This window comes from Cariama cristata, unplaced genomic scaffold (genome assembly GCF_000690535.1).
Source record: "Cariama cristata isolate BGI_N322 unplaced genomic scaffold, ASM69053v1 scaffold41983, whole genome shotgun sequence".
In the NCBI taxonomy this organism is placed as follows: domain Eukaryota; kingdom Metazoa; phylum Chordata; class Aves; order Cariamiformes; family Cariamidae; genus Cariama; species Cariama cristata.
Window position 1 is genome coordinate 15,981 of NW_009610909.1, and position 25,543 is coordinate 41,523.

A 25,543-nucleotide genomic window follows, 5' to 3' on the forward strand; every position below is an offset into this window, starting at 1 on the left:
GTTTATGGTTATATGTAAGACAATCAATTCCTGCTTGGATTTTTCAGCGGTGCCTCAAAAGTACATTTTACTATACATGTTAAGATTGGGAACATAATTTTAAAACTAACCTGTGAACTTTTAGTGTTTAATATCTTCAGTTTTTAAAATCTGGATGATAAACTATTTAAATTATTAAAACCTGTGATTTAACAAAAATGAGGTGGAGCATGTGAGTGCTATTGTTTGCAATGCTGAACAATTCCTGTGAAACACTGTACACTTCTTTCTGTGAGAACACACATTGAATCTGGTCATTGGACAGATGTAGTTTAGAAGGGCCTGCTTTAGACAGGTGTTACATATCCTACTCTTAAACTTGTCTTTCTTTTTTCCTTTTTTTTTTTTTACCACAGTTGTTGACAGGCTAAACATTTTTTGTGTGTCAGAAATACTATGTTTTGTGAAAACATGTGATTTGACTTTGCTTACAATGGACAGTAAGGGCTTTGTGGATTTTCTGTGCTAGAGAGTCCTATATGGCTTTATATGCTTATCTATAATTCAAGTTGACAAATTGTAATTGAGAAATGTGAGATTCCTGTATTTTTAATTACAAACTAAGTATATTTATGACAGCTAAAGGATTGATTGACAATTTTACTGTTATGATGGTGCTCTTCTAAAATGGTCTTATGTCTAGAAGGCGCAGGTAGCCATAGTGGTCTTTGACTACAGTTGATTTTGGGAGGTTGATAGAGTGTAGGCTTACATGAATGTTTACTTTTTTGAAGGAATTCTTATAAAACTCTTTCTTGTAAAGGTAATATATTTTCTGTACTATGAAGTTATGTATAATGTATATCTGAACTAGGGTTTAATACTCCGCTTCCAGAAGTCTTATAGAGGGATTCTGATAAGTGTTGGCTTTTCTTGTGAATAAGGAGCTAACCTCTTATGTTCAAAGCCAAGAGGATCACTGAATTTTGTATTTGGACTTGGATCTCATGTTTGCATAATACACCAACATAAAAACTACGTGCTGTGTATGTTATGTATATCCAAGAAAGGAAGTAGACAAATAAAAGCTCTTTGAAAAATATGGTTGTATTAATATTAGTCATATTTGAAACAATTATATCAGGTACCTTATTAAAAGTAATTTCTTTGTCATGTTAAGACAGTAGGTTTAAGGAAGGTAGCTGGACAGTTCTGGTCATGCACAGAGACAAAATTTTAGGTGTTTGTGATACTTCTTTAAACGGGGATGTCAAAAAAACAAGTTTGGAGAAGCTGGAGTTTACTTGGCTATAGGATTCAGAATTTCTTTGTAAAAATTTCGGTGCAAGTCATGAAAGGACTAAGTGGGTTTTGTGAGACTACTGAAAAATGTTGATTTTTCTTTCATGTTAATGTCTGTTTTGTCTTAGAGCTAACTTTGCCTTGATGAATGAAAAATGGAGATGGAAATTTTCATGCTACCTCCATTTGTAGCAGAAACATCAAAACCATTCATTACTGAAAGTCGGCTTGCTTTATGCTTTTGCTGAACTATGGGTTGAAATGATTTCAGAAATTGTATTGTGGTTAGATAATTTTGGTTGTTTCGTTGCAGGTTGGATTTTAAATGTTTGAAGCTTACAATCACTACATCTGCTTTTAAAAACTTGTTAATAGTTCTTACCTGTGTTTTGTAACCAGTTCTTACTTGAGAAAACTGGCATTGCTCTCTGTTTCTTTTAAGTCCTGGCTCCTGTTCCCTGTTGCAGGGCTACTGCTGTCAGTGCTTTGATTCAGGAAAGAAGCTGGTCTCAAGGGAGTGTTGAGAAGAGCAGGCAGGAGCTTTCCCTGCCTACCATTTTGGGAGACGAGGAGCAGGCTGCCAGACTCTTCTTACCTCACTGAAAAAAGCTGCACAACAGATGGTCATATCATAAATAAAAATTGATTATTGTAGTTCAAGACAGTTCCAAGCATGGTTTCCACATTGCTTCTCCCCAGGCTGCTGCTGAGAAATGTGGAGAGCACCGTGCATAAAATCCCTTAATCTGCATAGGAATCAATAGTGGAAAATTAAAATTACAATTTTAAAATTACAAAACTACATTTGCTTTGCAAACAAATGTTGCTGTCAGTTCCATAGAGAAATGCTGTTTGGTCTAGTCGGTAAGGCAAAGGCCTAGCAATCTGTAAAGTGTGGTGACAGCACTGAGCTGTTTGATGTGAGTTGCCAGCACAGCCTTTTTGTACTCTATGCCTCCGCTTCTTTTGTCTCCTCCCTAGCTACCAATTAAGTCTTCGCGACAGACGCTGCCGTGCTACTGAGTTGCGCTGCGGCAGTACCTCTTGGCATTAGCTATGAGAATCAATAATAGAAGAAGAATGGTAATCCACATTGCAGTGCTGAAATAAGCAATGAGTACTGCCAGTAGGGACTCTGTATTTCGTTACGGTTTCCTGCCCGTGGTTACGGATTGTCAAAAGAACTCTGGTATGGCATTTATATACGAAGAAAACAAATACTTAAAGGGATCTTAGATTCTGTTTCATCCCTGTAATTTTTATTAGTATTCAAGTTTTAGCCAGTTTGAAAAGCATGTATTTCATACCTGCTTTTGACCAAAATGTTCTTCAAATTCTCAGTCTTAATCTTTACTAACGATCTGTTTCTATTTCTCCATCTTTCGTTGTAGCCTTTCAGTTTCAGAGTAACAAGTAACTGTATACAACAGACAGACCTGTGAAAGATCTCTTAACGTTGTAACATTGTCTAACTGCTTCCAGTCTGTTCCTTCCCTTATTCTCAAAATAGCTACTTCTTCAACCTTTTGCATATAGGAATGAAATAAATTAGACAGGCTACTGTTTACAATACTGGTGCCAGACTGAGCATTGCTGTATTGTCCATCCTTTCACAGTAGAGACAAAAATTTAAACTATTTGCATGTGCACCATATTAATTCTTGCCTTCCTCCTCCCCAATTACCTTACGGAATTTAATAGTGACATTTAGTAATTCTGTTACAGTCATCAGTAGAGAAAGGCATGGTGCTGTTCTACAGTTGTGTAATTCTTTGAAGAGTAAATCCAGTTCCTATTCAAAACAATGATTCACTGACTTCAGTGGAAGGCAATTCAGGCCCTTAATCAGCAAGGAAGTGTAGTGTCAGTTGTACTATGCAAGACCCAAACCATCAGAAGCATGTAAATGATCAAAAAAGAGTTTCTATGTTTAGCCTGCCCCACTTTATACATAATGAATAACTAGTTGGTCTATGATTTAATCTTGAAAATATTTTATTAAGCACAGATAATAATGCAGAAATCCATGTAATAAAACAACTTTAGAGAATAAGCTAAGTTAAAATGAGTTACTATAAATATTGCACTTAGAATTCTTATTTTACATACACACTCCTTAAAAAATTGGACAATTATAAATTAACAGCTTCCAAGTAATTGGAATTTGGTATGTCAGAGATCAGATGGCTGTGCTGCAAATCTTCAGCTTTAAGACTTAGGAGGATCTGTTCTCGTCTTGTACATGTAATGAGTACCACTTTGTGCCAGGGTGTGCTTAGGTGGATGGGAGGGAAGAAAGGGTGAGCATGGTCTTAGTGTTGACAGTCAGCTGTATTTTCATGACTTATACTAAGTGAGAATTATTTTTCAAGAGAGATGATAGAATGCAGCTGCAGAGTTTAGTTTTAACATGTTTTGTTTTTCAAGGCATTTAGGATCTTTGAGTTCTTAGTCTTAAAGCTCATGACAAAGCTGTTGGGAAAGACTTTGCCTCTACCATCTTCTTCTACCTGGCCCATGATGATGTAGTTTAAACCTACAAAGGAGAGGATGAGATTACCAGACAGAAATCCAGGACGTGATTTGGTAAGTATAGTTCTTTACCTGTGGTCTCTATTTGTTTGCACTCTGTTACCAATGCCTTGTAACGTTTTTTCTTTCCTACCTAAAGCATATACTTCCTTTCCCATCTTTGCCATGCTTGTTATGCAATAAAGTACAGTTACATAAAAGTCAAGTAAATACATAGCTAAGTATCTGCTACATAATCAAATATATGAGATATTCCTTAAAAGTAGACTGTCGAAATAAGTCCAAAAGACATTAGAAATGCAGTATAAACACTGGATAACTTAGCTACTAACACCCAAAGTGGAATGTGTCTCATTCATTTTGAATATTTTCTCATTTGCTCAGCTTGTAGGATAATGCACTTAAATCTTTTCATTCCCTTTTCCTCCCCCAAAGACATAAATATTTTCTAGATATATATAGAGGCAGTCAGGCAAGCAAGGTGGGCTTGATGTGTGATAAGCTCTGGCTTTGGAAAAATCAGATGGATTTGCATATTTTTATGGCTTAGAAGGGTTAGGGGTTTGCAGGGCCTTAGGCTGGAAGGAGTGGTATTACAGAGGTATAAGCAGAAAAGTTTAGATGCTAAATAATAGCTATTAAATAGTGAATGGAGATTTAGGATGAGAAACAGAAGTCTGCCTAAAAGGAGACAATTTGTTCCACCAACAAAGGATATTATTATATCTCTTAGATGTCTAGTTTCCTGAGAACTAAAGGTAAAAGCAAAAGCTAGTTTCTGACAAGGATTTTTCACTTTGGTACTGCCCACTTTGAATTAATATGCTTAAATACCAGTAGTATTCTGAATGTTGTCAGCGTTATTTTGATGCTTATTAAATTATTTTGACTGTTTCTTGCTATGGTTCCATTTATGTTCTTCTGTTCTACCTCTTTACTCAGGAGGCAGAGCTGAAAACTCTTTTATTTTTGACTTTGTTACTTCAATGAAAAATAGTCTCAGTATTCCTTATAACACCATATAGGTAGCCCTTGTTACATTTAACTGGAAATTATCTTGGTTGATCTCTGTATAATACTGTTTAAGATCGCTATAGAAATACTGGCTGTTTGCAGATACAGAGTGGGCTTAATATTACTAGTATTTCTACACTAAAGGTGTAAATATATACAGGAGAGAAGCAAGAGGGGAGTGTGTTGAATTTTGTCATTTGCTGTGACATACTGCTCTTCTAGGTTTAGCATGCTGATTTTTTTCCCTTCTAAATAACTGTGTATGTAAACTAGCTCCAAAATAAGTACACATAAAACCAAAATCCAACTGAGCTTCATTTGAGAGAACCAAATCAGATTTTACTTAGCATCATGTGAGTTTTAAAAAAAAAAAAAAAAGTTTTTCAAACTTCTTTGATCTAAGTGAGTCTAATCCTTTATAAGTAAAACTGAAAAATGCAATATAAACCTGGAAAACTAGTTATTTTTATCTTAAATTGATTATAATATTAGTTGCTGAGTACAGAAACAATTGCTGTAATTTTACTGATTTTTGTGGTCATATTTCAAATAACAGTTTTCAAAACTGTTGTCTTTTATAAACACACAAAGCAGTTATTTTTGTGTACTTACCTCTTCTGATGAGAGGACACTGCTTACATACAACAATAATCTTGGCACTCATACTCTTCCCGGCTTGTTGAATTGCTAAATTTCCCTCCTTATATACATTAATGATGGATATTGTTGCATGCAGACTGCCAGCCCGTGTTATTGCTGTGATTACAGTTCCAGTTATTACTAGAAGAAAAGACATTTGATACATTTGGTACATTTTTATTATTATTTTTAGACATAAATTTTGAGGCATCATAAAAACTGAGTAAATATATAAATCTATAATCAGGAAACAAACAATACTGGAAACAGTTACTAAAATTGTGAGTATCACCTGTAATAGATAACTGACTACTGACAAATTTTAGTGGCACCAAATATAAAACTGTTCTAGAATATATCAGTCTCTTGCAAGCCCAGTTCTAGGTTTTGATAATTTCAATTAACCAGTACAATTTGATACTACTTTTAATGACTAATTTTAGAACAGTGGCGAAGTTGAATTGAAAACGTTCTAGCCAAAAGCTGAATTCCCATCTCTCTGACACTCTTAAATGAGTAGCAGGGAATAGTTAATGCCCTAGGAGCTAGATTTTGATCTATCTGAGGCTTGACACTGATATGAATTTGCTGATTTCAGCTAAATTTAGACTACAGATTAGACCATCATATCTCCCAAAGACCTCTCAGTATGAAAATAAAGATACCATTTTTTTTCCTAGAATGACTAGATTAATTTGTAGGCCATCTTTATTTATCAAAAGGGAATAGTAAATGGTATTAACCATTTTTTTTCTTCTCAGATCACCTTTTGTAAATAATCGATTCTATCTTAGGATCAATTAGATCCTCGGTTATCAAGTACTTGCAGCCAGATTTATTTTACAAATCTGCATAATCCACATTTTGGGTTAGGCGTTTGTAAATTTGTGCATTATCTTCCTTGAATCCAGAGCTTTTATTTAAATAGGAATGTTCAAGTTCAATTAAAAGAGAACTGTAGATGTTAAAATGCTGAGTATTGCAGTTATGTTTCTAGAAACAGTAAAAATCAAATGCATGATGAAAGAGAAATAGCTTTTATTTTCTAAATTCATAAAGTCAGCAAATAAATTTAGAATAAATCATACTCTACAAACAGCACACTTTCTGTTCTTACCTTAGGGTAAACTTGCATTCACAGCAGTATATAAAAAAATTTTTACTCTTACTCCTGCCTTGCAAAAGACTGAAAAATTTCAAGTATTTGACAGAAGGTAAGAGAGGAGAATATGATTTGTTACCCTGATGCTAGAGGAAAAAGTTTTATATTGTGTCATTTACCATCAACCTCAAGAGCTGAAGTCTGGTCAGTAAGAGACGGGGGGTTTTTTGGTTTGGTTTGGTTTGGTTTTTCTCCTACCTGCTTTTCGTCTTGGTCCAGCCTGTACTGGTTGCAAATTAAAACAGGCTGATGGTCAAGAGTGGTAAGGGGTCATGCTGCAGTGACTCCATTCTGCTTTAGGGTACAGCCACAGCCCTCAACTGTTTTTCTAGCAAAATGATGCAAAGCTGCCCCCACATTGCTGAAACAGCAGATTTCCTCAAATCTCATGGGATTAGCTATAAAGTTAGAGAGAGTTAGATTCAAACAAACAAAAAGGGGGGCAGAGGGGAAAGTTGTCCCATCAAATTTTTAGGCATGTTATAGGGGATTAAAAAAGCTTCCAGTATTACTATGGAAAAATACTCTGAAACATTTAATTGCATTATCAGCAGTGACAATGCCATCCAAATATACAGCAGACACCATTCTTCCTTAGTGGTTTGTGTCTATGTACGGAAAGCAGTGCTTGTGAGCTTCCATGCCTTCTAATTTCTTTTAAAAATATTTTGGAAGTCTATAAACTGAGTTGTTCAAGTCAGCAGGTACAGCATAAATTGTGTATTGGCTGGTTACAGACAAATGAGATGACAATACAGTAGTTGAATCAATACTTTCCTGTAGCAGGTTGTCTTACATTGTCATTTGCTTTTCAGATTGAGCAAGGATGTTTGGTTCAGACATATGTGCAGTGCCTATTTCGGAATATCTCCAAGAATGTATTGAGTGAAACACAGATGCTAATGTCAGATACACACATAAGACGGTGTAAAAATATAGCCTATATATTAATGGTAACTCAGAACTACATCTGGTAAAATTCCTATGAGTCTAAAAACACAGTGCCAAGTGAATAATTAAAAAGAAACAAACTTTGTTTCCTTACCGAAATTACTTGAACAATAATTGCTTTCGAGAGTCCCACTCCTCTTACACTTTTGCTGGCACAGGGCAACCGTAGGTTTCACAACTTTTTGAAGAGCAAAAAGTAAATTGAAATTGAAATGAGGTATTCGATACAAATGCAAAGCAGTATGTTTAAAAAAAAAAAAAAACCAACAAGAAAAATGAATAATCCTGATGTATAAATTAACTAGATCTGGTATTGCAAGGGATGAACACCACAATAACAATATTCCTTTTCTGTGCCATCACTGCCAATGATCATCTTTTCATGCGTATCACAGCTACGTGTTGGTTCTAGTGACCTTATTAGAATGGGATGTTACAGACAATTTACATTTGATTGCAGTGTGATCTTAAATGTGTAACTTATAGTGTTGTTGCCTGTTGCCATACAGCCCTAGCAGTACACTTAAAGTATCATGATATTACAATAACACTTCAGAAGGAGGGGGTGGCCTTTTGTCTGAAAGTACTGTACTGTGATGGAAGAGATGAGAGTTCAAATTCCTGGCTTTTTTCCTAAATTTTTCACGTAGCTTCATGACCTATAGTACTGTACAGTTTACAGTGGTGACATTTGGAAACATAACATAATATTTGAAGTCTCTCTTTAATATTAGGAATGGACATTTCCTTTCTGAAATGGAATGCTTTGTTTATAAACAAGTGAATACACTTTGTATGTTTTTGCTCCTTGGGTGGATGTTAATAATCTCTGCACTTTACTCAGCTAACTCTTTCTATGTAACGTGTGTGGATGCAGTATTTTTAAGGCTTTTTTGTCCTTTTCAAATTTGTTTGGAATTGGTCAGTAACATCGTAATTATTGGAAACATGGAGCTGAGACGGACAGATTTAAAAAAACACAAATCCCTATATAACCCTGATTTCCAAGAAAAACTAAATTAGTTGTGAAGAATATCTTTACAGTTTTTTACTTTCTTTAGAATGGAGCATTTTGCAGAAGTTTTATTGAGTCTATACTTTCTGAAAAGAACTAATTTTCCAATCAGTAATTTATACTTGTACTTCTCTTTAATTGAATGAATTGATTCTTTTTATAATTTTCCAAGTTTCTGAGATTCAGCTGAATGGCATTAAAATTACTTCGTTTTCCCACAACTGTTAGAAGATCTGCATACTCATTGTTTTGCCTTTCAAATCCAAAGGTTAAAAATTGGACCCCATATTTTTCATTGATTTCAGATGGTTTGTTTGTGGGTTTTTTTTTCAGTCTTCACATGACTGGTATTCAGTGAGACTCTTCAGAAAGTTAAACGCCTTCCACAAGTAAAGAAGAGCAAGTTAGTGTGTCAATGGGGACGTATCTAGTCATATTCTGTATGATGTAGCCTCAGTCCTGCAGTCAGACCTACACGGTCATGGGAGTGAAATACCCACTGCCATCACTTCTGCTGCCGTGATGTGTCTGCATAGTTCTTTCCTACCACTGTGTATTTCTAAAAATATTTTTAATTATATGCTGAGTTGCTTTTTATAAAGTGACTTCTGTTTAGAATACAATGTAGAAATAATACTCTATATTCAGCTCCTAGAACTTTAAACTAAATGATAATTTTTCAAATTATTGTTTCAAATTACAGTTAGTGCTTGGCAGGGTGCCATGCCATTTAATTAGTTTTCTGGCTCACTGTGTCAGTTGCTAAGTCAGGCAAGTACCTCCTATCTCGGTGCTACAGGCAGCACAACAGAAACTAAGAATTTAATGTTCTTGAGTCTTTCAATTCAGTGTCCATAGTAGGAAGATAAGAAATGTAGCAGGGAGATGAATCACAGGTGCATGCCAGTATGGTAGCTGCCAAAAATTTATTGAGGTGCTCTTGATTTTTCTAAATTTACAACTGAGATTATGCATTACAGAATATCTTGTTTGGTCCTTTCAGGAGTTTTTTTTGTGCTAACATTTCAAGGTTTACTTTGGAGTTTAGTAACTTTTGGTTGGTGACTAACTTTGCTATGATTTATCAGTAGAGGCTGCCTATTGTTTGTATGGACAATTAAGGTATTTTAGCAAAATATGGATTGGAGAAGAACTGAATTAAAAGTTTAGTTGCCTACCATTCTCCATGTAGCCATATTGACAGACAAATGCATGACTTGATCCAATGAAATAAGAAAATCAATTACTTAACCATATGTATTGCATTAGTCTTCATTATTTTATTAATGTATAGCATTTATTTCTTTGAGTACTAGTATTTTTATGTAAGATAGAGACTGAGGTAATTCTTGAAAGTGCCTACTACAGTTAAATATTTTATTAATGCCTGGAGCTCTGTGCAAGTTTGAACAGCTCTGATTTGCAAGATAATAAGCTAAGTCTGTTTGAACTAGACACTTCTGAATGCAAATGATTGATCAGAAATTTAACTAAACTGTAGAAGTTTGGTGTGCTTTGGTTTGTTTTTAAGAGCAGAAATGCCTACACGATGAGTAACTGATCAGACATTGAAAGGACTTCTTTTTTCTGTCTGCCTGACAAGTCCTTATGAACACGTTCCCTCTGTTGTTCTCCCTCAGATGACTTTGCATTGTTTTTATTTTCTAACACTGATGTTGTCATAAAAAATTATTTGGAATTAATTAGTAAAGCACACCTCTCTTGCATGTGCACACACAAACAGCTCACAGAGCAAAACTCAATGGCAAAACACTGAACACAAATGCAGCAAGAGATGTCTGACAGCTTGGATTAGTTGAGACCAAGTGTTTGAACTAAAACTTCATTAAGAAGTGCTTTATAATGAACAAGAGCTGAATTATTATTAGAGTAGCAGTCACATCAGAATGATTTATAGGTTATTATGATTTCATTTTCATAATGCTTATTTTAATCTATTTTAAGTACCTTTCATTATCAGTATTTAAGTACCACAGCTTCTTGGTTTCCTGAAATGCTGACAGGCCATTGCTGTCTTGACTTTTGATGCATTTTAAGTACAAATCCGGTTATGTGTGGCAAAAACATCATAAATAATTCTGTTTTCTGCTATAACTGTATCTTGTATCTCTCACAATCAGGTTATGGAAATTGTAAGAATTTATCCCCTCAGTATCTCAGTAATGAGGTAGTTTTGGCAATACCTTCAGAGGAATCCTCCTCTGATCTTTCGTATACGCTGTCTGGTCTTAAATATAAAAGGAAACTTATTTTTAGTGTGACATACTTCTTTGTAAGTTCCAATCCCTGAATTTTTTAAAATCAAAATAATTCTCGGAGAGTGTCGTATTGACAGGGTGTCAACAGAATCTGATGAGGACTCAGGTGGCTTCCATGCCAATTTTGCTTGATCTTAATAACTATATCAAGAAAAATACGGTCAGATTTTTACATATTAACTTGTATAGAAGAAAGAGTTCCTTTAAATAAAACTATTTCTTGAAATACTTAGAACTTCTTATAGAAAAGAATTTTGTTCATCCATTCTTCTATGGAATTTGCTAGTTAACTGTCAAAAATTGAGAAGAGACAGGAAAATTCTCTCAGCTGGAGTGAGTTACTGTTGCACTGAATTCTCACCTGGATAGATTTCTTTTTAATAATGTTAAGTTGATTCTCCCTTGAGTATATTAATTTTAATTCATTCCCTCAACATCTGAAATACTAATAGACCATAAAACTGTAATTTTTAATATACATTCTATTACATTTTTCCTTAACCCTCTCCTTATCCTGGAATAATTTATTTTTCTAAGAAATAAAATAAAGCCAGTAAAACTTACCTGAGGTAGGAGGGACTGTTGTGGTAGTAGGCGGAACTGTAGTTGTGGGTAACTTTTTTGGTCTAAATTTATAATGGCCAATGAAACCATCAGCTGTTAAGCTTAAATCAGACAAAAACTGTATGAGCAACTCATTTCTCTCAGATAGAATAGGCCTGAAATAGAAAAAGAAAACAAAGTATTTCCATTGTTTTGAATGTCAGAGCCAAAAAGCATTACTAGCATTCTTCTCACAAAAAAGAAGAGACCGCACTTCACTTTAATTATTGGTCTGAATACAGAATCTTCCCCCAGACTAATACTGAAATACATGTTTCTTCGCTGGCATGTCAGCCACTGGTGTTTGGAGCGTGAAACCCATTCTGATGAATCATCTAAACCTCTGATTCCTGAAGGTTATGTCAATATGAGTATCTTTGAATTCTTCTGTGTGACTTCATTGCAGACTTCACTTCTGTGGAAGGGTAGGGGCTAGATTAACACAGTGGAAAAATACATTGAAGAAATCCTCAGTAGGTAGTGGAGGTAAGTAAATGTTTGGGGTTTTTGAATTTGTTTTGTTTAAAGAAAAACATATTATGCATTTGGAGGGTCTTAAGAAAATGAATTCAATGTTGGATTCTGTGATTCTTTAACCAAAACACTTAAAAGGAAATGTTTTGGGTTATTATTTCTGTGGGCTCAGTTTTTGTCAATGATTTGATATTTATTACCAATATCTTGAAGATCTAATGGAGAGCTAATGGAGTTAGTTTCTTAGGATTTGAAATGTGATGAACAAGCACTGTTCAGTGTATTATTTTTTCAGTTCATAAACTGCATAGTACCTTCCATGACACTAACTGCCTCTGGATGTGGATGTAGTGCGATGAGACTTCATTCACAACTACCGTTAGAGAAAACCATATGGAATGCAAGTCTAGCCAAAGCAGCACTTCCATCATTCTTTCAAACTTTCCATAGACCTTGTATCAATATTCATTAATAATTAGTAACACAAATTTTTCAAGCAAAACCACAGTTTTTGGAAAGAGGAAGAAAAATAAATACAGCGGCAAAAGAATCTTTGTGAGGAGAGAGCAAAATAGAAAAGTGGTTTTAAGATAGAGTTTAACTAAAATGACTGTGTTGTTTCTTCCCAGCAAGTCTGACAGAGTTCATGAGCAGGAGTTCTTCAAAACACTCAATCAGGCCTTTGAAGTAAAAACTTGTGATCATCTCCCAGCTTTTTGGCAGGTGTTTCAGAAATCAGTTTACTCTGATGGCTGAATCTGACATAACAAAAAGTAAGTGCCTGCTTATCTGGAATTCTGTAGATTCACAGATCCCGCGGTAGTTGCACAGATTACACTTTTCTTGCCGCAGTATTGACACAGGCTGTGGACGTAGGAGGACCCTGATTATCGGCTGCCCGAGAGCTTTGTTCTGCTTCCTGAACACCAGGACTGCAACACCAAGTCTGAAAAATCCAACCTAGTCTGTGTATCCTATCTTTTTAAGGAAGGCTTTTTGTCTGAGAGGTGGCGGGGGGGGGCAGGGGGTGAGTAATTACTTTTGCTAATAAATTGTATTAGGTATACTATTCATTTATGTATCATAATAATTGTGTTTAGGAATCAGGTATCTGGTTACACTGTATGCTTGCTGGTCTGCAGTTGGATCTGAACTGAGCTCTGCAACTAGGAAATGAGTTCAAGGTATCCACTTTATTCATACTTCTGAGGTATACTGTTTCTGTCACAGAATGCCATGTTACGTTATCTGTATCTGCTGGTTAATGAGCTCCACCTTGCATAATTACAGTGTCAGACACACAACTAATACTCTTTATAGAAGGCTTCCTTCACAATTCAGTTTACAAACCATGATTTCTGGTTCTTTCACAACACTGATCTTGTTCTTGCTGGTTTTCTGAACCCAGCTGATAAATTATGATGAGAATTCTGCAGAGCTAGTGGAAAATTCCTTCAGCAAGGCGTTTGACACTGTCTCCCATAACATCCTCAAAGGTAAGGTCAAGAAGTGTGGGCTAGATGAGTGGACAGTGAGGCAGATTGAGAACTGGCTGAATGGCAGAGCTCAGAGGGTCGTGATCAGAACTGGAGGAGTGGCTGATACACCAGGAGGCTGCACTGCCATTCAGTGAGACCTGGGCAGGCTGGAGAGTTGGGTGGAGAGGAACCTGATGAGGTTCAACAAGGGCAAGTGTAGGGTCCTGCACCTAGGGAGGAATAACCCCACGCACCAGTACAGGCTGGGGGTTCACCTGCTGGAGGACAGCTCAGTAGAGAAAGACCTGGGGGTCCTGGTGGACGACAAGTTGCCCATGAGCCAGCACGGTACCCTTGTGGCCAAGAAGGCCAATGGTATCTTCGGGTGCATTATGAAGAGTGTGACCAGCAGGTTGAGGGAGGTTCTCCTCCCCCTCTGCTCTGATCTGGTGAGGCCACGTCTGGAGTGCTGTGTCCAGTTCTGGGCTCTCCAGTTCAAGAAAGACAATGAACTACTGGAAGGGCAACAAAGATGATCAGGGGACTTGAGCATCTCCCTTATGAGGAAGGGCTGAGGGAACTGGGTCTGTTCAGCCTGGAGAAGAGAAGATTGAGAAGAGATCTCATCAATACTTATAAATACCTTTAAGGGCGGGTGTGAAGAGGATGGGGCCAGACTCTTCAGTGGTGCCCAGCAACAAGTTAAGGGGCAATGGGCACAAACTGAAACTCAGGAAGTTGCATCTGAAAATGGGGGAGAACTTCTGTGCTTTGAGGGTGACAGAGCACTGGAACAGGCTGCCCAGAGAGGCTGGGGAGTCTCCTTCTCTGGAGATATTCCAAACCCGCCTGGATGTGATCCTGTGCAACTTGCTGTAGGTGAACGTGCTTTGGCATATGGGTTGGACTGGATGATCTCCAGAGCTCCCTTCCCTGACCATTCTGTGATTCTGCAATTCTGTGATTCTGCGAAAATCCCCAAGAGCCATACTTTTGCCCTTTCACTGGATACAGAAACTGCCTATATACAGTTTGCAAGGGAAAGTGACTGTGTTCAAGCTCTATATTGGATCTCCGGTTAGGAAGCAATGCTATCCTAAAATTGGCTTTCAGGACACTTCTAACGTTCTGTAACAGCAAATCTCATCTCTAAGCTATGTGGCCTAGGTCTGAGCCCAGTATTCTGCCCTTATTTGCCTGTTGCACAAAGTCCATACTAAAATGTCTATATTTTGAAGCCCACTAGGGTTTGGCAGACCAATCTACAGCTTTGACTTGCTGTGGGGATAGATGCCAAGCCACAGTTGAGAGGTGGTTTAGGAAGCTACTCCTGGTTACCTCTCAGGGTCTAACTGGCACTTCTTCATTTTACACTGTCCTGTCAGCCAAGACCAGATCCTGACAGTGCAAAATGTCCTTGCACGGCTGAACTAGGTTTTAGCTGGAAAGAGGCAGCTAAGTCCCAGGGACTGGAGGCCATTAGCCTCATCTGTAAGGGGTGGTGTTCACTGCCGCATTCCGAGAACCAAGGGAAGGACAAAATCTTGTGGAGTTCAGTTCTTACCTCAGTTGGAAAAGGTCTGAAATGTCTCAACTTACATGGAGTGAGTCAAACTACACTCTAATCATGCTTCTGGATTAAACTCTGTTCAGCTAGGAAGCAAGTCCATTTGCTCCAGCACTTTGGATCCAACTTGTGTACAACAAAACACCCATGGTAGGAACTGAAGGTATTTGTATGGAACATCGCTACTTAAGTGTTTCTAATAGAAGATTCTGTTAGGTTTGAGGTTTTTTTACAGTAGCTTGAAGGTAAATACCTTACTGTTCAACAGTAACTGTTGAGTTGTAAGGGATGGATCTGCAAAGTCACAAGGAGGTTCTCATGCTATGCTCATCAATAAAATACCTGTCTGTCTGGTGATCAAGTATTAAGGAATGTAACTAACGTCTGTCATCTGCTGGTTGCTTTTTTTATTGTGTTTAAAGAAAGAGGAGTGTTTGCAATAGAATTCCCTCTGGGAAGGTATTTTTACTTCAGATGATGTTGATTTGTTATTTAATATATACAGATGCTTACAACATTCAGGTTAAAGAAACATATCACCCATTTGGAGACCCATTCAGTTCATCTGCAGTCACTCCAAGTGCCACAGCACTGCAAGGTAACAATCTCAGTTTCCACGTAGAGTTCTAAGCTATAAAGTATGAAGTCGCTTTACTATGAATACATACATGAGGTAAAAATGGAAAAATTCTGAATGTCATTTGGCAAAGAGGTGGAAGTGAACGACCAAGATTTCTAACACACCTCCTTGCCTTGAGGACTCCATACTAACTCTGCGTTGCAGAATCTCCCTGCATCTCACAGCCTTTGGGTTGGAGGCAATATGGAAAGATAGTTTACTTTTGCTAGTGAAGTTTTTCCTGAAAACAAGGAACTGATTATGTATGTAACTACAACTAGAATTTAGCCTCTGGCATCATTTTAGTGGCCTGAATTACCTAGCACTTAAAGAACAATCTTACCCATAAGACTCTGTTATCAGTATCTTTTTACACAGCAGCTTTTTTAACTTTACTACAAGTAGGGGGCCTGAAAAGAAATATCTTCATGTAGAAACTTTCAAATTGGAAAAAAAAAAAGAAAGAAAAAAGAAAAGTGTAACTCAAGACCAAAGGCCTAAGGTGGCTAAAGGAAACTGAAGTTAATATATTTCAGGTGCAGCCCTACCCTTAATTAAATTCTTGCTGAATTTCTAATACATTTCCATAGGCCTAAGCTTACTCTCATTTCTAGCACTGTCATGCTATTGCATAGCTGCTACATGGAGAAGAAAAACCTTTAAAAAGACTCCTTTTAAAGAGTCCTACAGAATGTCTGCCTCCCCTCTCATCTCCTGAGAGTATACTACATAACCTTAAAAAACTCAACCAAACAAAAAAATCACAAAACCCCCTCATAGTAAATCTCAGTCTAGCAAGCTATGCTTAGAAAGACTGAGACATGCACCTCCTCGCCCTGTACCGCAATTTGTTGCTCCTGGGAATCAAACTAGCTGCCACTTCTGAGACTTAAGTCTAGTTATACACCTCCATGTATTTTTTTTTTTTTATAGCTGGTATTTCTTGAAACAAAATGAATCCTCTTCATCTTCTCAAGCTACTCAGCTTTAAGAAGCTTCATGGAAGAGGCACAATGGGAAAGGAGAGCTAAAAATTACTAGCCTTACCTAGAAAACTTTACACTTTTTTGAGGAATAATTATGATCCACTATTGCTAGACCTGATTATATAGTTATAGTGCCACTGGCTGGGTTGGGGGTGGTTTTTGGGAGTGGGAGGCTTGGGGTGATGGGTTGTATTTTGGGTGATAGGTGAGTTGGGGGGGTGTTGAGGAGGTTTGGGGGCTGCAATTTGATAGCAAAGCTGGTGAAGGTCTGCTGTGCTACTCAGCATGCTCAGGAAAACAGTCTGTGCCATGGCAGAATGTGCCTTGGGACAGATGGAAGAGATTGTGAGCAGTGACACAAGGAGCAGCCAGGGAACCAGCAGAAGGGAAGTGGCTGAGGGGGAAATGAGTCAGATAAAGTGAGTGACGAGCCAAGGGGCTAGACAGTTCAGCTGGATCCTTGTACTTCAGTATCTATAATCAAAACGTATGTATTAAGTGATGTTAGTGTTCAGCTACCATTAATATTGGTATTATACCAGTATCAATAGTGTGTTATACCAATATAAATAGCACCAATATTGGTATTATTAGACAGTGCTCTCATGAGGCTTGAGGGACAGGAGAGAACACGGGTTGGAGCCAGGGCTAGTCATGGAGGGAGAGAGAAAAGAGAAAACCTAGGGAGAGACAAGATACTAAGCAACTCCTAGAAGTTCACTTAGAGGTAAAAAATATCATATTTAATTTAAAAAGAATAAAAATCTTTCAGAAGCCTAGTATAAAACTGTTTGCAAAATGGGACATGGTAGTGAAGTTCAGAATTCAAGAAAGTTACTTACGCTGGTGGGCTGTCTCCACAGTACTTCCCAATTCTTTTGGCATCATTGATTTCCCCACCATTAAACACTGCAACATAGTCGTATCTGCAGTAGTTGTCTCTCTCCACATCAAACTTCTCAAACTTTAACTCTATTAGCTGCAAGGAAAGTGTAAATAACTCATTAAAGTTTTGATATGCAGAATTTATTAGTGCTTCTTACAGTAAGTGACCTCTTCATATCAAGTACTAATTAATTTTTCTTTCCATAAAGGAAAAGTCCTTAATCCACTTAACTGTGGAGTAAAGTATTTTAATCCATGTGACTTCTCTCCAACAAATAGTTCAACGTATGACTCGATTCTATAAAACATTTTGTTCTCAAACATATGCAAATAACTTCTGATAAAGTTATTTTTACAAGTGAATGAAAGCAGGGTAGTTCGTGTTAGGTGATATGTTGCTTTTAAAATAACTGTAACAAATCTAAACCACAGAAAAGGGGCTGTTAGTGTCATTATATCGTTCAAGATACCCTAAAGAAAAAGCAAGGGCAAACTTGGCAAGAGCCATTTCACTGACTTCGTTAACAGCAGTGTTTGAATTACTGCGGTTTCCAATGCTGTGTTTACTTGATATAGAAATAAAAAGGTCAGAAACAAAAATATTGCTAGAAAGAACATTAGTAAATAGTAAGACTAAAACCAAGAGAAAGTAAGTTGTTAAAGGAATTGTGTTTCCATACAGGATTTCCATAAATGTTGGGGCTTTACAAGTCATAAGTGAGAACTAGTATAACTCTGGTATTTCCAGTACTGATGCTATTATCTCTAACATGACTTGTATTTATGGACTTTTCTACTTAAGAAAGAAAAACAATGGACAAGAAAACAGAAATGGAATTTACTGCTCTGAAACAAAGTCCTGCAGTATGATTCTGTCAGTTGTGTATAGCAAGGAAGGAAAACATAACTGCATGATTGAAACAGAGGTAATATATGCATGTAGATTGCTTATTCATGTGAAGCACAGCAGTATTTAAATCACCTTCCAATAAATAGCACAAATGAGGCTCGAATGACAAAACTGAATTGTGCTGATTGTAGATATGCAGGATTCCTCTTTAAAGGTCTGTTTCAAACAAAGATGGTATTAAATCTTTTCAGACTGTATAAAGAAAAAGGGGTCATTCGTACATTGCATGCATTTTATTTGATTTACTGACATAGTAAAAATGATCTTGTTCTACATGCATAGTAATGATAGCCTGTTATCATCTGATGTCTTAGTTTTGCCTGGATATGCTTTTGCACTATCTGGATGTGTAAGGCATCATTTTGTTTCCCATAAAGTATGAGTAACGTAGGGGGACTTGGTTTCAGAGATGAGTAACAGGCTTGTTTCAAAAACCTTGTTGTCATGATGAAAAAATGCACTTTAAATGGAAGTATCCATCTGAATAATACACTTGTGATCAAAAAAGATGGTATAGAAAGAAGCAATGGAACTGGGAGCAGAAATGCTAAATTTTTCCATAGCAGGCAAAACAGCAGGCCATAATATCTACTTTACTATTGTTCTTAAGTGCACTTTGCACTAATAAAGAAGTATTTCATGATAGAATAGAAGCTTTTCACCATCATGAGAAGCTCCTCCATCTTCTGTAATAAACGAAGTAATTATTGGTTTATATTAGAAGCAAAAGAGTGCCTTGTTCTATTGCTCACCTGCTTGTGAAAGGGAAGTAGAGACAGCAGCACCTAAACTTTGGCAAATGGAAGAGAGAGCAGCTTTTCATGTGCACTTGAAGAGAGATGCTTATTCACAACTTCCTCAAAAATGGCTTTTGTCACTGTCAAAATTCTACCTCATTTGCATGCAAACAACCACTGTTGCAGTACATGAAAAATATATACTCAGAAACTTGTAGATTTATGGAACAGGATCTTCAAAAGGCACAGGATATGATGCCCTTATTTTTATGCCTATATATCCTTTCTTAAATCTTCTCTACAAGCTTAGGAAAACTTTTTTGGCTTATCTAGAGATATTTGGAAAGAACCAAAGTAATCTGCCGTTTACAGATAAGGTTTTAAAAATCACTGCCTATCTATAGGATTGTTAAATGACCTGTATCTAGGAAGCAAGGAATGTGGATTAAAGAGGAGTACAGGAAAGACTAAGCCGACATACAGCTTCAGTTCAAGGGAGAAAATATCTTGGTAAATGGAAAAGTATGAAAGATCTGAAGAATATATTTATCTGGGGCAGCTTTTCTTATTTGGAGGATTATGGTCATGAGCAGAAGATTAAGAGGAAAGTCACCTTTAAATGTAGAGGAATTTAAAAAGCTGGATGTGGTTAAGAAAAACAACTTACCAAACACGCTTGGCAACAAAAACATTCAATCATTTGTAGACTTCCTGCCAAGGTACAGAGCAGATGGCTCAGCAACAACCAGAAAATGTGAGGCTAGGATTGAAATTAGCCCTACAGCATAGAGAACACACTTGGGTTTGCCATGTGTGGCAAACAGTGGCAAATGAGCCCTCTTGGTCTGCTGTCACATCTCTTCAGGTCTTAACAAAGTAGTAACATATGCTCTGGTGGCATCTGGCTAATTAAGCAAGCATGTTATGAGATGGAGCCTTCAAAATATGAAATAAAAACCAAACTTTATGAAATGTACATTGAAAATCCCTGTGCAGGACACATCTGAATATATTCCCTGTACTGTAAGCAGAATAAAATAATTTCTGCTTTTAATAAATTCAATCAGCTCTGCCTGGGTACCTCAGTAACAAACTGCAGCAACACCAAAAATGCTACAAATGTTGTCAGACTTAAACCTAGCGTTGGTCATCATCATGTTTGGTCCTGAGATAATCACCTGCCCTAACTTAATTTGGATGATGTTTTGTTAATTAACAAAATAATCTTAAAAAAAATCTGTTTTAAAAGCCTCACCAGTCACAGAGGCTTAAAAAAGTTTAATTTAGGGGAATGTATCAATGCACAGGTGAGGACAGGCAAAGCTGAGAAAGCACAGGAGTTACTGGAGTGAGCCAGGTAATACACGAGAGGAAGGCAGCATCACCAGAGCGTAGGTGTGCCTGCACTCCTTGCACACGCCCAACTTTACACTTCAGCCAGACAGCGTTTTTATTGTTTCAGTGCAACGCAGGCAGCACCTCGTGCGAGCAGGCTGTTGATGAGAAGGCAGTCCTTGCAGGCAACGGAAGGTGGGCCGCGCTTGGCGGGGCGATGGCAGGGCCTCACCTGGTTCTTCGGGGCGACGATGTGCCAGGAGCAGGTGACTCCCGCGGGGTAGTCTCGGTCCGGCCAGTTGGGCGTTTGGAAGGACCCCGATGGCTTCTCCAGTCGTCCCCCACAGTACTGATCCCCTGCAAGTACAGCACACAGTGCTGACCAGAGCGCAGCAGGGACGCAGGCAGCCCATGTAACGCACTGGTTTCACTGCAGGGGCCTCGGTGAGGGAGACGGGGCCGGCCCCAGCCGGTTCCGGCCGCCTCTGCCGCCGCCCCACCACAGGACATGGCTGAGCCCTTCAGCTCAGCTGGTGGCACCTCTGAGAAAACATATTTAATAAAGGGCAGAAAATGCCAGATGTAGATGAAGAGGGGGGTAAAAAAAAGAGTGAGAAACATTCCTGCAAACACCAGGGTCGGAGGAGGAGGAGGAGCCGCAGGTGCTGGAGAAGCCATCCCCACAGCCCGTGGGGCAGCTGTGCCGGGGCTGACGGGCATTCCCGAAGGAACTGCAGCCTGTGGAGAGCCCACAACGGAGAGGGTTTTTTTCCTCCATATCTTCTCTCCAAGTCCCAAATTACAAAGCTGCATCAGGTATGTAATCCTTATTCATAATACTATTATGAACCTTCTTTATTAAATTAACTCTATTATGTCACAGTCAGTTAATATATTTTTCAAGAAGTTACCAATACAGGGATCCAACTGGAAGGACTAATAAATTACTCATCACCGGCACTGCATCTGCCCAACAACCTGTCTAGTCTGGTATCGTGCCAACAGCAAAAGCCTTGAAAACGAGTCGCTCAGCAGGGCGATACCACCTCCCTGTAACCTCCCAGCCTCTTGCAGTTTATGCTCTTCCCAAGCATGATGCAATGCCTTTATGTTTAATAATACCTAGCAATTTTTTCTTTCCTATGGTTTTCTAATTGTTTTTAAACTAGTGTAGAAATTGACAATCCACAATGTCCCCTGGCACAGCACTCCACCACTTAACAGCTCACTGAGAAAAACCACCCTCTCCTTTCCTTTGTAGCCACTTGCTCGTCTGGTTTTTGTATTAGAAAAGACAGTGACTGTGGTCCCCATTCACTTTCTCCGTATTGGTCATGACTTTAGAGCCCTCTCCTACACTCCCCTTGACCTTCTCTTTTCCAGCGTGAAGACGCCCATGCTCTGCAGCTGGTCTTTGAGTAGAAGATGTTTCTTAACTCTATCATACCTGTTGTCTCTGATTGCTTCCGATAGTTTTATTATATCCTGTTCTGAGATGGGAACATCAGAGTGGCACACAGTATTCAAGACATAGATGCATTATGGATTTTTAGTGGCATAATTTGTTGTTGTTGTTGTTTGGTCTTTATTCCCTTTAAAAAAAATTGTTAAGTTTCTGTTTCTTTTTTGATACCTATTGAGCACTGGATTGATGTTCAACTATTGTTTTCATAAATTATCTATTTTAAACCTAAGATCTCATTCCTAAGCGGTAATAGTCAATTCAGAGCCCAATGTACTGCACATAAAGTTAGGTGTTTTCCCCTTATTTGCAACATTTATCTATATTGAATTTCATCTGCCATTTCATTGACTAGCCATTACTGTACTGCTACTAGGTGCAGTTCTTCTGCAACTCTTAAAATAGTTAGTCCTCCTCTTTACTATTTTGATTAACTACGATGGCTAAACAGTTATACTTTGCTATTTGCTAAGCAAGATAATTAATGAATACATTGCACAGCACAATCCCTAATATCTCTGGCATCACATCTTTTTAAACATTAATGTGGCTCTCCATAGAGTTGTACAGTTATATTTGTCTTCAGCACATACCTAATTGTTAATTACCTCTTTCATGTGGTTCTGCTGCAGAAAACTTTGCAATGAATCCACTTCCAGCAGTATTAGCATCTGAAGTCATCTGCACCAACATTTTATTGCTGTTGGATACAAGGGCACCTGGTTTCACAGTACCACAGAACCTGCCGATGCGTTGTCCATTGGCGTGGCCATTGTATATATCCACAAAATCATATCGGCACAAGTTGTCACTTTCCAGGTCTAAATATCTAAAAGAAAGAACCACGACTTTTCCTTCTGGGACCTGCAGAAAGAGAGGGAGGGAGGGAGGGAGAGATGTATCTTGAAGTGTGACTGACACCACATATTTATCTGATGCCACTATTTGCATGAGTATTTTCATATCCTTCACTTCTCACCAGGCAAGCTCTTTTTGTCAACTGTACTCCAGGCAGAGTGGTTTTTAAAACCATGCTGGACCAATCATAAAAACAAAGCTTTGGCCATCTCTGTCGCCATTATCTTCTTCCTGATCCACAGTATTGTCTAGCCAGACTCATACAGTTGTTTATATACCATCACCGCCCAGTTCAGCTTGGCATGTTTCTCTTATTTTCCGCTGAATGTATGCAATCAGCCATGCAGCTCCTTGTCACCAAGTAAGGTGAGGAGGATGATATTAACATGGTTAAAAAAAAAAGGACAAACTATTTACAATTTTGAGCAAATGAAATGGCCTCTCTTATCTTGCTGATTTGTGTCATAAACTTTCATAATTTGAAGGATTTTTTTCTTTACTGACACATGACTTACATGTATAAATAAAATTGAAAACTTTACGGCTAATGCTGTACAACCCTAATATTTAGTTATTTGAGTGGGTACATTTAGCTTGAAGGCTGCAGTGAACAAATTATATTTGGAAAGAATATGTAAAACTATGAACAGAGAGTCAAAAGAACCATTAGTGAGTGTCCTCAATACAGAAAAGAGTTTTGTTTTCTGAAACACCTGAGGAAGCATAAGACAGGGCAAATCTTCTTACATGTCTGCATCTATGGACATTGCGACAGTACTGAGAAGGATGTAAAATAAGAGAGCACAATAGTTTACAAGGATGAGAACATTTCCTAGGACAAAGTTGCAAGTTTTTAAGAGAATAAGCAGCATGCTGAGAAGTGAGGACTTTCTAAGAAAGCACTCAATGCTATGTAACAGGACAGGAAGAAGGGAAACAGTATTTTAAAGTATAGAGGGACCCTAGACAGGCAGAGTGTAATTATCTGCATTCAATTCATAGCCTGGTAGTGTGGTTACCTATTAAAATAATTGCAGCTGTTCTATTTTACTGAGACACTGCTATTATCTTCTGCTTTAAATATATAACACACACTTAATATATCTGCAGTAAGTCCATATTTAAGCCACTTTATTTAAGAGTTCATGATTTTTTTCCTTCCTTAACAGTGACTCATTTTAAAACACCAGTTTGAGATAAACTACAACTAAACTGTTCCTATATGAAATTGTCAAACAGTGGTTTAATGTTGTGAGTTTCAACAGTTAAAAATGCCTTGTCAGGTATCGATGGAAGTGCTACGGATGGAAGTGACCACTTAACCCACAGAAGATACTAATACAGATGTATTGAAATGTAGTGAAAAAATGTGCTGTAGATATGTTACTCATTTGTGTGGCTGCTTTTATGTCCAGTGCTGATACTAATCCTGCAGCAGGACAGACTTTTGCAAGAGCTGTTTTCAACTGCCCAGGGCCCACGTACACACTGGCTGACCAGCCCCACAGCAGTGCCTGTCGCTGGTTTCAGTGTGTTTTCCTTTAAGTTCAAAGTTCTCTCAAAAATGCATTCAGTTCCCCTGTGCTGACGTACATCACTACTACTACTACTACTACATCAAAACCACAAAACTCATCTAATCTTACCCAGAAATTCCAAAGCACAATGACTATGTTTTAGAAAACTTTAAAGCCAGATGTTAGGTTTAAAACTCACACTACTGAAGTGAGCAAGCCCTGTAACTGGTATCAGAAAATAACCCACATGTATATTTCTTCTGTAAAGCAATATGACTCCTTGAATCACTGCTCTCATAACTAATCTCTTATTACTGTATTCACTTGTCTTCTAGTCTGAATCACTAAGAAGCATTAAGACATGGTCATTTTAACAGAAAAAGAGCTAGAAAGAATTTGGTATTCCTGTCGGAAGATCTGAATGTTATTTATGGTTATACTAAAAACTCTATGTGACCAGACAAATCAGTTCAAAAATGCTGGCTGTAAAGTTAGTCAGATAAAGTCAGATTTAGGCAGTTAAATTAAAACAGCCTTTTTTCCAGAAGCATGTATGTAAAATAACATACGCTCTTTTGGGGTGGAACACTCATTATTCCTAAATTTGTCCAACTGGTACAACAGGATCCAAATAAGGTGGCCTTTAAAGGTTATCATGTTTTAAGACAGACCAAGCTGTTATACCTACAATTAAGATTGTCCAACATTTTCCACTACAGTGCCTTGCAGCTTTGCTACAATTTACCCATCTGTAAGTATTTTCTCCTTTTCCTTCCTCTGTTTCTGAAAGTTGCGCAGAAGCTGCTCTATCATATTAGATTAAACAGTTTTGTTGGTGCTTATGAGGTTTTTCCCTACTTTCTCAGCTTGAATTACTTCTTTGAGGACACCTACGCCCTCTCAGAGTTTGAAGAAGGAAGTTGAAATGTGAGAGGTGGCTCATTCTGGGGTAAGAAAAGGTCTTTTTACTGTCCTTGTAGAAATGCATTCAGATTTAGCCAAGTGGTTATCCCTCCGTAATGCTGATGGGTGCTCAGTGACAGCTTTGTTCCAGGAGCACATCAAACCAGCGCTGCTCTGCTCATAGCAGCCTCCAGGCCCTCCGTCCCAGCCCCAGGCATTCTGCTCGCTCATGCTGCCCCAAGTGGGGCAGCGGGAACCGGGACCTGGGACTGACCTGCGCTCAAGAGGGAGAGGAGGCTGGCACAGCAGCCAAACCCCAAACTGCCAGCCAACCAT

At 38.0% G+C, this 25,543-nt stretch overlaps 1 protein-coding gene across 1 annotated transcript; it reads right to left on the reverse strand.

Annotated features, from left to right (window-relative positions):
* Nucleotides 1–3,686: 3,686 nt before the first annotated feature.
* Nucleotides 3,687–25,543, reverse strand: LOC104155561 (procollagen C-endopeptidase enhancer 2-like). Its single transcript, XM_009698033.1, has 8 exons — nt 25,274–25,543; nt 22,538–22,793; nt 20,700–20,824; nt 17,443–17,579; nt 11,438–11,592; nt 7,674–7,757; nt 5,440–5,607; nt 3,687–3,817 (listed from the first exon to the last, which is right to left on the reverse strand). The coding sequence occupies exons 1-8, from the start codon at nt 25,541–25,543 to the stop codon at nt 3,687–3,689; spliced, it is 1,326 nt and encodes a 441-aa protein (XP_009696335.1).